The 13,338-nt window shown below is 41.1% G+C and overlaps 1 protein-coding gene across 1 annotated transcript in view; it reads right to left on the bottom strand.

The window, feature by feature from the left end:
- Window positions 1–13,338, bottom strand: part of MRC1 (mannose receptor C-type 1) — a 239,932-nt gene that overhangs the window by 71,342 nt on the left and 155,252 nt on the right. The window contains 3 exon segments of the mRNA XM_033932883.1: window positions 1,223–1,365; window positions 4,877–4,977; window positions 10,399–10,463. Coding sequence (XP_033788774.1) covers window positions 1,223–1,365; window positions 4,877–4,977; window positions 10,399–10,463 — 309 coding nt within the window.

Below are 13,338 nucleotides of genomic sequence, written 5' to 3'. Positions count from 1 at the left end.
AGACTTAAGATATGTCTGTACCTACTTAAGTGGCAACAAAGCAAAAGACAACAAGAAGAGGCACTGGTGATGTCACAGCCAACTGATGGATACAAGTCTTTTATTTGAAATGAAACGACTGAAATTTGTAAAAACAGACAAAGTCCCAACAAGGTTCCAAGTTTCAGCGACTGCGTCGACTTCCTCAGGGGACAATAAGCTTGAAGCAATACTGGGCACCAGTTGGAAGGAGAATAGGATGAAGGAATTACTGCTGCAGCAAAAGGAACAAGCTTGATGTTTGCTGCTGGTTATGTGCAGCAGTAATTCCATAGGATTGTCTCAGATCCAGCGCTTTTGCCCTGCAAGTTTGTATTTCATTACTAGTAGCTGTATATCAGCGTCCATGCATCAAGCACTTGGATTAATATATCTTTGTGTCTGAGGACTCGCCAGACTCCTGAGGCAGGCCAGTGTGGCCGAAACATGTACATGTCGAGTCACTGAGTTTTTGAGCCATTTTTGGATAAATAAAAAGTATATTTTAGAATCAAATTGTGTCCACCATCTTTTTAGTAAATCAAATCAATGCACTAATTTTAAATGTTTATCAAGGTGCCAATACATTCAAATCAATCTTATAGCCAGAGTATACACTTTCTTAAGGCTATGAAAACACCTTGTTCAGATTTTCCCCGACCCTCAGTGGCACCACTCAGGACTCAAACTTCTCATCGTCCTAAGCTTTATGTGTCAGTTCGTCATCGGGTCTATTACTTTTTAGTCGAGCTTAATCTTATTTATATTATTATTTGATAAATTCTTATAAAGGTGAATACTTAGCTTAAAATATGGCTAAGTCTTCTTGGTTAGAGATGTCAGCACTATTAAGGGATGTCAAAGCCACTGAGGGTCGGGGAAAATCTGAACAAGGTGTTTTCATAGCCTTAAGAAAGTGTATACTCTGGCTATAAGATTGATCACCATCTTTTTAGGCCATTTCCACTCCTAGTTTCACGTCTTTGAGTTTGTGGATTTGGTTCTCCTGTTTTATATTTTGCTTGTTTTTTTATTGTAAATATTATAAACTGGCTTGGGCAATCTATGAGAGCTAGGGAGGCAATACACAAGAACTGTCAAATATTTTACAGCTGTATCTTTCTAATCTAGTGATGCTAATTATACTACTAACTCTCCATTTAGTTCTAGCAAATAGATATTATATAGTTGATGCTTATAGTACCTTTTTCTTATAGGAAAACCATTCCTTTGGGCATCCTCCTGGAACAGAAGGTTCTGTAGGAACAAATTCTGCATTGATGGTACGATTTCGTCTTTCACAAATAAATGGATGTGGATAGCCACAATTAATGTCGTTCCACAACCCTGTAAAAACAGCAGCAAAAAAAAAAAAAAATGCCTTAAGAATGAGAGATACATGTAGCTTTCCAAGTTCAAAATATAAAGACTTTTGCAAAAACAAACTTGTGAGGGGATAATTTAGTGAAATACACCCATTTTATAAGATAGCTGCCTATATGCTTTTATAAAATAGACTGCTATAATGGCCCTCCCAGTAGTGCCTTAATTCTCTTGCACAAATGTACACCTGTTCTGAAGACGCTATATTCATGTTTTTAATAAATTAATCCCCCCCCCCTCTTTTACAAAACCGTAAAAGCTGATTTTAGTGCAGGCCGGTGCGCTGAACCCAATACTCAGAGTTCCTATAAGCGTCAGGAGCAGCAAAGAGCATTCAGCGTGCTGGCCTGCACTAAAAACAGCTTTTGTAAAAAGAGGGGGGGAGGGTAATTAATATATATACACTGTAACTCTGCCCAAAATGCCTCTGCTGGAATGTCTATGTGCAGATTGCTAAGTTTATGCATCTACACTAAGTCCAGATTCATCCATGGCTGAAAATAACAATATCTCACAATTCTGCCAATTTGCAAGTTGAACTTTAGTGAATTTTCACAATGAAAACCCAATATAATAATATCGTCCTTATACAAAAGTGATTTATCTTGTAGCATTGGCTTAATGGTCAGAGCTTTAGTTTTACCAAATAGCCATGTGGCTAAAGATTTTTCTACATTTATGTTTTATTTAAAATTTAATATACCACTTTAAATAAATTGTCAAAGCAGTGTACAATGTTAAAATTATTAAAATCCTGGGGAAGACATCATCAAAATTGGAGTAATAACTGCCTCTTAATTTATTAGGAACATTTCCACCCTGAAGAGATAAATTAATCGAGTAGGCCACAAATGATAGAAATACTTTATTACACTAAATTAAAAGAGAAAAGTAATCACATAAAGAGCAGCATTTAAACCTTGAAGAAGTCTAGCAACTATATCTGTCACTGCAAAATAGCCAAGCAATTGATTCACTAACAATAGCTTGGCTATTTTGAATCGGGTTTTACTATTGGCAAACCTAACTACTGCAGACCTGTCGGTAACCGAGTTATTCATTTTTTTTCCATGGCACACCGCACCACCCCTGACTGGCACACTGCACCATCCCGACTGGCCCGGTCCACCCCTGGTCGGGCCTGGCCCAACACCTCCCCTGTACCTAACAGTTGGAAGCAGGAAGAGTGCTCAGTCCCTCCTGCTCCTTAGGCCTCCAGCGACATCTTCCGGAGCAGGAGGAACCGCAAAGTCCTCCTGCTCCTTCGCCTTCTCCTGCTTCCCTGATGATGCACCGTGATTGTGGGTCTTAGGCCCCGCCCCGGTGCATCATGTGATACACGGGGAAGCGCCTCCGGCTCCTTCCTTGGGAGGGGCCTGTGGCGCCTGAGCCAATCAGGGACTTCCTTAGGGCTGAGCCTAAGGAAGTCCCTGATTGGTCAAAGTAATAGGCTGCTTCTCCTGTCACTACTGTCAGGGCTTTAGCGATCCGTGCAGTCGATTGGGGGAATGCCTCCGATCGCCCCCATTTGCATGCAGATGGTTGGGGAATCGGTCGGCCTGCCTCCAATCGGACACGGATTGGAGGGTTAATGAATCTAGCCCAAGGTGAGCCGGGGGTGGGGGTGGGGGTAGGGAGGATTCATTGGGGGGGGGGGTCCGGCAGGAGGGATTGGGCACCCTCCTGCCACAATTGTTCATGGGGGTGGGTGGTCTTCGGGCAGGATGGGTTGGGCTCCCTCCTGCCACAATTGTTCATGGGGGTGGGTGGTCTTCGGGCAGGATGGGTTGGGCTCCCTCCTGCCACGATCTACATGGGGGGTATCTTCGGGCAGGAGGGGTTTGGCTCCCTTCTGCCACGATCTACGTGAGGGGTAGGCAGTCTTCAGGTAGGAGGGGTTAGGCTCCCTCCTGCTGTGATCGTTCGGGGGGTGGCAACCGCGGTCACTATACTTATCGCAACAGGGAGATCCCTTCCTGCAATAAGTATAGCAGCTGCGTCTACAGTAACCCAGTTCTATAACTGTCATCTGTAACATGGACGTCGGTTACAGAATTGGGTTTATTTTGGGTGAGCCTAGGCCCGATTCTGTACAGGACACCCGTCCCGGGCATCCTATACAGAATCCGGGCCTTTGTGTTCACCCTGCTCATGGGCTGCCACATTACTGTCCATGTTCCTGTATGGCCCTGTTCATATTTTATTTGTAAAATGGATGTTTAGGCTAGACTTAACCAGTTAATGGACGTCATTTCTCCATCTGTTTTAGAACAGTTTCTGCATTGTAGCTGGAGACTAACAAACCATTGTGTGTGTCAACCTGGCTTTTACATCATTTACATGATTTTATATAGCACAGCACAGGACATACGGACTCCTAATGAAGGCATAGGCTGCCGAAACACAGACCGTGTTGGGTCCTTAGTATATCCATTTATCTGGATTTTGCTGCCTTATTTTTTATAGCATTTTTAATAAAGTGCCATTTTTTTTTTTTTACTCCTGCTCTCATTCAGGTCATTTGTGGCTTTTCCACCCTTTGCATTTTTATTTGATTTTTGTGGTCTGCCACCCCTGTGTTTTTCTTCATGTATTTTAGAACAGGTGAAATGTCAGCAGGTCATGTTCTAAAATACAAGTTGGAGGTTCTTTCTAAAATGCTATTCCACGTCACTAAGGTGCGCTAATGGATTAAGCCTGTGCTAAATGCCGCATAGACCATTATATACTTTTAAGCTACAAGGCACTTAATGCACATCAATTTTTTTAGTGCATACTAAAGGTGTTGGCGCACCTTAGTAAAAAGGACCCCTTCGATTATAGGTTGATAACAGCTGAAAATCATTGTTTCAGTGCAATTTAGAATTGTAAACAATCAAAACCAGACGCCATAAATGGTGCCCTCGTTAGGCGCCAATAGGTGTCCTAATTTAGGCAGCCTGGTGACGCCTAACCTAAATTACCTCAATTAGCTTAAACAGTGTGGTAATTGACCATGCCATTGAAGTTACTTGAATAATTAATTTTAAATAAATAAAATTAAAAGTTAGGTGCCTACCTGCAAACTAGGCATGGTTAAGGATGAAGAATTGATGTTGCTGAGTTGGGCATCGCTAGGTGGCTGAGTCAGGCGCTGGTAAATTAGGCCCGGCAAAACTTGGCCTAATACACTGGCACCTATCTCCAGGATGTCTAGCGATGTCTAATCACACCTAAGTGCCTCTAGGTGGGATTCTGTAAAATAGCACCTACCGGTTCACTGACAACTCCACTGAGTGGTGTCACATTGTAGGTACTGCTTATAGAATTTGGCCCTCAGTTCATACCACACTAAGCAATCTTTCCTATAGCAGTTTTACAGCATCGGCCATTTAAAGAAACATCTTCAGTCCCTTCAGCATAATATATATAAATGGTGTACTATTGTATAAATAGTACAAACATATACAATTCAAAGTTTTAAAATGTTACTTACCAAGTCCTTTATACATAACAACGCAGTTTTCATCATTATTTGCGAAGTTGGGTTCACCATTACTCCATGCTACAAAGCTTATGGGTGTATTGTCCATCCACCTTAAATATAATACGACAGTACTTACTTTTTAACATTTCATCATTTTCAAGAGAATTATTATATTGTACACTTCACAGCTAAATTTTGCAAGCAGGTAACATTTTACCCTTTTTGGACCTTAGCACTGTTTTCGTTTGTGGCAAACAAATTTGAATGAAATATTTCACTTACAAAGACTGTATTGTATAATGTGCAAGATGAGTTGGATATTCAAAAGCTGTCTGGAATTAGAGAGGAAATTCTGTAACGGCTACCTAAAGTTAGGCGGTGGTAGGTGTCTGAAGCACTCCTACCGATGCCTAACTTAATTGCTTTTAATTGGCTTTAAGTGGCGCGATAATTGAATTTGCCATTAAAAGCCAACCAGCATAAAAAAATAGGTGGTGCTAGGCGTCTTCCGCGACCGACACCTACAACCTTGGTGAATAGCAATGCCTAGTGACGTCTATCATGGAAGTAGGCATGGTTAGGATGGCACCAGAATTAGGCATCGCTATTCTTGATTCTCTGACACATCTATGTGCCGGAAATAGAAATAGAAAGATGATGGCAGATAAAGCCCAAATGGCCCATCCAGTCTGCTCATCCGCAGTAACCATTATGTCTTCCTTTCTCTATGAGATCCCAAGTTCCTATCCCAGGCTTTCTTGAATTCAGACACAGTCTCCATCTTCACCACTTTTTCCAGGAGACTGTTCCACGCATCTACCACCCTTTCTGTAAAAACATATTTCCTTAGATTAGTCCTGAGCCCATCACCTCTTAACTTCATCCTTTGCCCTCTCATTCCAAAGCTTCCTTTCAGACGAAAGAGACTCGACTCATGCGCATTTATATCACATAGGTATTTAAACATCCTCCAAAGTATACAGATTGAGATCTTTAAATCTGTCCCCATATGCCTTATGATGAAGACCACGCACCATTTTAGTAGCCTTCTTCTGTTACGACTCCATCTTTTTTATATCTTTTTGAAAATATGGCCCCCAGAATTGTACACAATATTCGAAATTAGGTTTCACCAAAGTCTTTTACAGGGGCATCACTGCCTCCTTTTTACCCACTGGCCATACCTCTCCCTTTAAAACCCTGGCCTACATTTCCAGTGCCTAGGGTTTGTGATAGCTTTGATTCTGGAAGCAGCACCTAATGGTGATTTACATGCAAGAGGCACCCATTTTGTAAGCACCTTTCACAGCAGGCATCATTTCTAGAATCAGCCCCTCGGTGACCCACTGAACAAAAAGATACCAAAAGTGGGGTATGTGACTTATTTAACCACAAGGTAAGAGGAATATCAACTGCATAATCCTGCCAAATTTCAGCCACAGGTATGGACGTAAAAACATAAGAGTTGATATACTTGGACAGAACAAAGGTCCATCTAGCTCAGTATCCTGTTTCCAACAGTGGCCAAATCCAGCTCACAAGTACCTGGTGAGATTCTAAAAGAGTAAAACAGATTTTATTCTAGAGTGGCTTTTCCCAAATGCATCTTTATAATGTCTTATGAGCTTTTCTTTCAGGAAATTAGCCAGACCCTTTTTAAACTCTGCTAAACTTAACTGTTTATTTACACATTGAGTGAAGAAATATTTTCTCTGGTTTGTTTTAAATTTACTACTTACTAACTTCATTGCATGCCCCCCTAGCCTTTGTATTTTTGGAAAGAGTAAACAAGCGATTCACATCTACCCGTTCCACTCCACTCAGCATTTTATAGATCAGTAGTTCTTAAACCTGTCCTGGGGGACTCCCAGCCAGTTGGGTTTTCAAGATATCCCTAATGAATATGCATGAGTGAGATTTGCCTATAAAGTAGGCAGTAGGCATGCAAAGCTCGCTCATGCATATTCATTAGGGATATCTTGAAAACTCAACTGGCTGGGGGTCCCCAGGACAGGTTTAAGAACCACTGTTGTAGACCTCTGTCATATCTCCCCTAAATCATCTCTTCTCCAAGCTGAAGAGTCCTAGTCACTTTAGCTTTTCCTCACAGGGAAGTCATCCCATCCCCTTTATTATTTTTATCACACTTCTCTGTATCTTTTCTAATTCTACTATATCTTTTTTTTCAGATACAGCGAGAAGAATTGCACATAATATTTGAGGTCAAACCATGGAGCAATACAAGGAGGGGCAGGTTCAGCAGCCCTCTATTGAGAGGCCCATAAAATTGGGCTACTTGCGTGTCAACTTTCATCCACCCTGCAGGTGATTTATTATGTACTCAATTGGTAGATTCTCTCATCCATCAACTCAGTCCTTATGAGTAATCCCTAAATATAGGAATAGTCAAGCATACATTTTAACACTGAGGATATCCAGATGTGGATATTTTTGCTTCTATAAAAAATTTAAAATCTTTCATTTGTGTTATATTTACCCATAGAAACATAGAAAAGGGCCACGGCCCAACTAGTCTGCCCACACTAATGGCCCACCCCCTAACTACCTCCATGAAGAGATCCCACATGCCAATCCCATCTTTTCTTAAAATCTGGCACGCTGCTTGCCTCAATTACCTGTTGTGGAAGATTGTTCCAGCGATCAAACACCCTTTCGGTGAAGAAATATTTTCTGGTGTCGCCATGAAATTTCCCAAACCTGATTTTCAACGGATGCCCTCTTGTTGCCGTGGGTCCTTTAAGGAAAAAGAGATCCTCTTCCACCTCAAAACGGCCTGTGACATATTTGAACGTCTCGATCATGTCTCCCCTCTCTCTGCGTTCCTCGAGTGAGTACAGCTGCAACTTACCCAGTTGTTCCTCATATGGGAGATCCTTGAGTCCTGAGACCATCCTGGTGGCCATTCGCTGAACCAACTCAACTCTCCGCACATCTTTTTGATAATGCGGCCTCCAGAATTGTACCCATCTCCAAACAAGCAGACTCATGATGCCTTCTCAATTCCAAGGAGCATAGATCTCATATAAGCATTTCCACCATTCCAGCTGATTTTAAAATTTCTAGGATAAAATCACATAGGCATCGCTCTGGTCATCTTCATTGCTCTGTACTGGTTCAGACAGATATGATGTACTCATCTTGACTCCAATAATTTTGTGTCAGCATTCAACCTTCCATTCACAATCAGGGCATTGGATTTATCCTAAACTCAGGAGCCTTACACAACATAAAGATTGAATGGCAACTTTTAGCTGCACTTCCATTTTAAATAGAGGTGAAGGATATCTTCATGGCAACAATGAGAAAATCTTATCAACTGAATTGAAATAATTTTACTTCTTGAGTAAAAGCCCAACATCAAAGTGCCACCAAATATCCACTCACCAACATCCTGAAATATCTCCTTTATCTATCCAGTTCTGGACTGAAAACCACATCTGTATTTATTTATTTAGGTATTTATATACTGCCTATCAGGTTATCTAAGCAGTTTGCAATCAGGTACTTAAGCCTTTCCCTATCTGTCCCGGTGGGCTCACAATCTATCTAATGTACCTGGGGCAATGGAGGATTGAGCAACTTGCCCAGGGTCACAAGGAGCAGCATGGGATTTGAACCCACAACCTCAGGGCACTGAGGCTGTAGCTCTAACCATTAGGTCACTCCTTCCCCCATTTATGTGGCTGCTATTGTGGCTTGTTCCATCCTATGTTTAAATTCATGAAGTGTGTCTTCAACATACAACCACCTCTCAATTCTCTGTTACTGGCTTTGAGCCTCGGTATAATCCTACTCAAACTCACGGCATCCCTTTTTGAGTCTTTAGGTCTCATCTCTCTCAAATACCAGCCCTGGAAGATGATGTTGCCGTGTAACCATTCACTTCTGTTAGGCAAATAAGTGAGGTACAAGCTCTGCTTCACTATCCACCTTTTCCTTTGTTCGATCAATATTGTAACACCATGTACTGTAGATTATGGGCCTCATATTTGACATTTATAGTCAGTTAGAACTAAGAAGTTGCCACCCGCTGAGTCAGACCAGAGGTCCATCTTGCTCAGCGGTCGCTCCGCGCGCGGCCCATCAGGCCTAGTGCCTGAACAGGTCCTGATTAATTTTATAACTTACCTCTAATCCACTTCCCTATAATCTACCTTCTACGCTTATCTGTACACCCTCAATCCCTTTGTCTTCCAAGTACCTATCCAAGCTTCTTTGAACCCCTGTAGCGTGCTCCTGTTTATCACATCCTCCGGTAGCGCGTTCCATGTATCCACCACCCTCTGTGTGGAAAAAGAACTTCCTAGCGTTTGTATCTAAACTCTCCCCTTTCAATTCTCTGAGTGCCCCCCTTGTACTTTGTTGATCCCCTTAATTGAAAAATCTGTCCCTGTCTATTTTTTCTATGCCCTTCATGATCTTGAAGGTTTCTATCATGTCTCCTCTAAGTCTCTGCTTTTCCAGGAGAAGAGCACCTTGCTTTTTCAGTCTTTCAGTATATGAGAGGTCCTCAATACCCGTTATTAACTTAGTTGCTCTTCTTTGAACTCTCTCAAAGTACCTCCCAGTATCCTTCAAAAACACTTGAGATCCAGGAAGCTGAACTGAGGTCCCTCAGCACAGCGGTGCATCATACTGTCAATGAGCCATTAAGCTGACCAAATCTCTAAGGCATATAACCAGGCAAGACAAGTTCCTGCCTGTTCTAAGAGCCCTGAGTAGGTCAGGAGCAAATATTAGATGGCCTTAACCAAAGTGTCTTGAAGAAACAGGAGATTATCGCCTTCCCAGAACTTGGAAAGCAAGAAGACAATCAACGAAGGAGACCTTTAGATGCCCAAATTGCTTTATTGTGCAAGGTCTCCTTCATTGATGTTTCTTAAGTAACCAGAGTGTGTCCCTGAATATCAGCTCCGACTACCATGGCATTCTCCAGTAAGTTCCAGGGTGATCCGAGGTAGGGTGGACTAGAAAGTTATCTGGGCCCAGCAGTTTAGCAAGGGAAAAAGGCACCTGGGACTGTGGCACCCAGCATTGCCACACTGTGTGCTCCCTCCCCCTTGCCCTCTGCACCCAATCCCAGAGACGGTGCTATTTGCCTGTGAAGAGTTGTGGAGAAATGGGTGGGCAGATGGTGTGGAGGAGAGGAGCCAACTCCCCCACCAAGACGGCACCTGGGATGGTCCGCACTCTCTCTCACTACACCACTGTGTAGGCCCCAGTGATATACAAGGCAAGTGTAAGCATAACTACCCAGGCAAGTAGGAGGACATAAATGGTAGTCTTAACTATCCCCAGTAAGTGTCCGGGTACAGACACTAAATATCAGCCAGACCTAGAAAAGCTCTGGCACCCTCCAGTGGTGGTACAAGAAGGAGGCTCAGAACTGACTATCCAGCAAGTTTATGAAACCTTGGTTTTAATGTCCAACCTCGTTAAGTATTTGCAAATTATATACATGACATGTTTACTAAAATAGCCACAAGCTTGGATCTTCCCTGTTAACTTACCTAAATGTTTTATCTAATCCTAAAAGTAAACCGATGAAATAGTCACCAATTTCATCCTTGAGGATCTAAAATGAAAACATAGATTTTTAAATAATGTACTTCTTGTTTTAAACACATTAGTAGTTAAACTGAACAGACACTTGGCTACACTTTGAAATGGAGTATATAGTACACTGTATTTACTTCTGTTTTTGTGGTGATTGTGGATATATTGTAGAGTGCATACAATACAATTTCTATGCTGCCACATTCCTAAATCACTCACATGTATTTATGGGAGATTCCTTATCAGTCATACTCTTAAAGTAATGGTGGCTCAAATATCAGAAAATACACATGCACAGAACCATTAGAAAAGTCAAATATGTGGCAGTAGACTATATTTTTATGTATAGGGACAAGCCTCCGATTTATGGAGTAAATCTCCCCCTATTGGGGTTTCTTCAAAAGAAGGAAAGCCAGTCTTTACTCCTGATACATCACCCGGCTTTTGTCCCAAGCCTCCCTACCAGTTTAATTAATGTTGGGTGGGTTTTCAAGTGTCAATTTGGTATGTAGACTTTTTTTAGAATCCCCTATCATGATGAATTATTGAATCGATAAATTTTATACAGTATTAATTAGATCAATGATTAAATGAATTAAAGTTGGATAGTAATTTAGAAGTTTTTTAAGTGTAGGAAGTAGATCATAATATTAAACATTAATTAATCTAGTAGGAAGGTGGGACAAAGCCGGTGATGTTATGATGAGTATGAGAAGACTGGCTTTCCTTCTCTTGAAGAAACCCCAAATTTGGGGAGATTTACTCCATAATATGAGGCTTGTCCCTTATATATAAAATTTAATAAAATAATTAATTAGAACATAGTCTATTGCCCTTTTTGACTTTTCTAATGGTTCTGTGCATGTGTATTTTCTGATATTTGAGCCATCCATTACTTTAAGAGTATGACTGATAAGGAATCTCCCATAAATACGTGTCAGCTACCCTCAACCCAATCCTCAATTCTCTTGATTTTAGATTAACTCATGCTCTTCCCATTTGTAATGGTATTCCACTCAAACTGTTTTCCCCTGCACCCCAATCTCTGACTAGATACTTTGTTTGATTCAAACCAACTTGAAAATACAAGGTCAGCTTTTAACTATGATTTTTCCTAAAACCACGGACCGTAATAGTCTGTTGAGATATCATAGTTTTCACCCCCAGAAATTAAAAGCCAGTCTCCATATTAGCCAGTTCTTACGTCTCAGAAGGATATGTCATTCAATCACTGAATTCAAATACCAGGCTCGATTAATGAAACATAGATTTTACCAAAGGGGCTACCCGAGGGTAGTAGTTCATCAAGCCTATTTGAGAGCCAAATATGGCCACCGCACCTTACTGTTACAATAACAGCAAGAAAGGGAGAATGATCCTCAGGTAATGTTTGTTCAACAATACTCCCTCCTAGCCACCAGAATTAGCCAGATAGTACAAAAACACTGGCATGTAGTTCAACTGATAAGCCCTAGTTTAGGAGAGGCTCCAATTTGTGCCTATAGGCTAGCGAGAAATTTGGGTGAATATCTGAACTCAAAAAAAGGGGTTTTATACGTGAATATAGAGGTCAGCACAGGGCATGTAATAACTGTCAGTGGTGCCCCTAAACAATGGAAGGAGAGAATTGGATCCACCCAAGTATGGGTAAAATGTATACTGCTAGGCATGATACAACTTGTAATTCTGCCTATGTTATATATGCTATTCAGTATCCCTGTCCGAAATTGTATGTGGGCCATACATTTTGCCCTGTGAAAACTACCCAAATGTGAAAAATACCCAAAATGAAACAGCTTCCTTAGTTTGTCACTGGAAGTTTTTTAAAACATAACATTAAAGATCTTAAATGAGTGAATTATTGATTCTGCTGCAATCAGGTGGGAGGGCGGGAAATATTATGCGCACCTTGAACTTAAAGGAATTAAGGTGGATGTAGAATTATAAAAATATGCAACCGGAGGGGCTGAATGAGACAAGTGACTTGCTTACTTTAGCTGAAACAATATGGTTTTTGACTTAGGCCGAGTCTGTGTATTTCTATAGAGGGAGAGTTCATTGTTTAAACAGCACAGTTGTGAAGCCTAAATGGTGTGATGCCTTGATTGGCAGTCTGAGTAATGCCGTGGCCATCTTTAGATTGTTGGCTGGGTGTTTCTAAGATAGAATAAGCATGTAGATGGTAAGAAATGGATATGATCGCTGTAGTTATAATAGTAACGTTTTTGAGCTAATTATATGCATTGCTCTTTTAATTCATAGCACTGGCACCTTTCCCTGTCCTGAAGAAAGTCCGAAACGCGTTGCCGGGCTGCAGTGTATCAGCGACATGAACTAAACTAAACTAAGCTATGTAGCTATTTGGATACAATTACGGATTGCCTAACATAATAGAGAAATATAATAGAGATACAACAAGGAAAACCAATGAAAATAATGAATATGAATAATGGTGCAGGAAAGATAATTGTTACGCTATTTATTTAATTAATTACTTGAAGAAGATGAGATTACCTGTAGGAATATAGATTTCTAAGCAGATATAAAAGATAAAAACATGATAAAAAAAGAAAAAATAATAATAGTAAACATCTAAATAACACACGGTGGGTGTGCGGTGAAAGAGTGTGTGGTACTCTGAGACTCCCCATGTGTGTTTTATAAATAATTTGTTTTCTTTGGCAATGATATAGTTAATTATAGATATACATTTTGATAGGTTGTTATATATTTTTGAGTGCCTGTGTTTCTGTGTGAGTACTGCATATCAGCACTATGATATAATAGTTGTAGTAACTAGGCAGTGGCCGTACAAGGGGGGCGGGGCGGGGGTGCAGCACGTACGCCAGGGTTGCCATCCCTGAGGGGGTGTTCCCGGCCTTGCCGCTCAGTCC

Source organism: Geotrypetes seraphini, chromosome 2, assembly GCF_902459505.1.
Source record: "Geotrypetes seraphini chromosome 2, aGeoSer1.1, whole genome shotgun sequence".
Lineage (NCBI taxonomy): Eukaryota > Metazoa > Chordata > Amphibia > Gymnophiona > Dermophiidae > Geotrypetes > Geotrypetes seraphini.
Note: the sequence above shows the minus strand (reverse complement) of the source record. Positions and strands in the feature narration are given on the sequence as shown.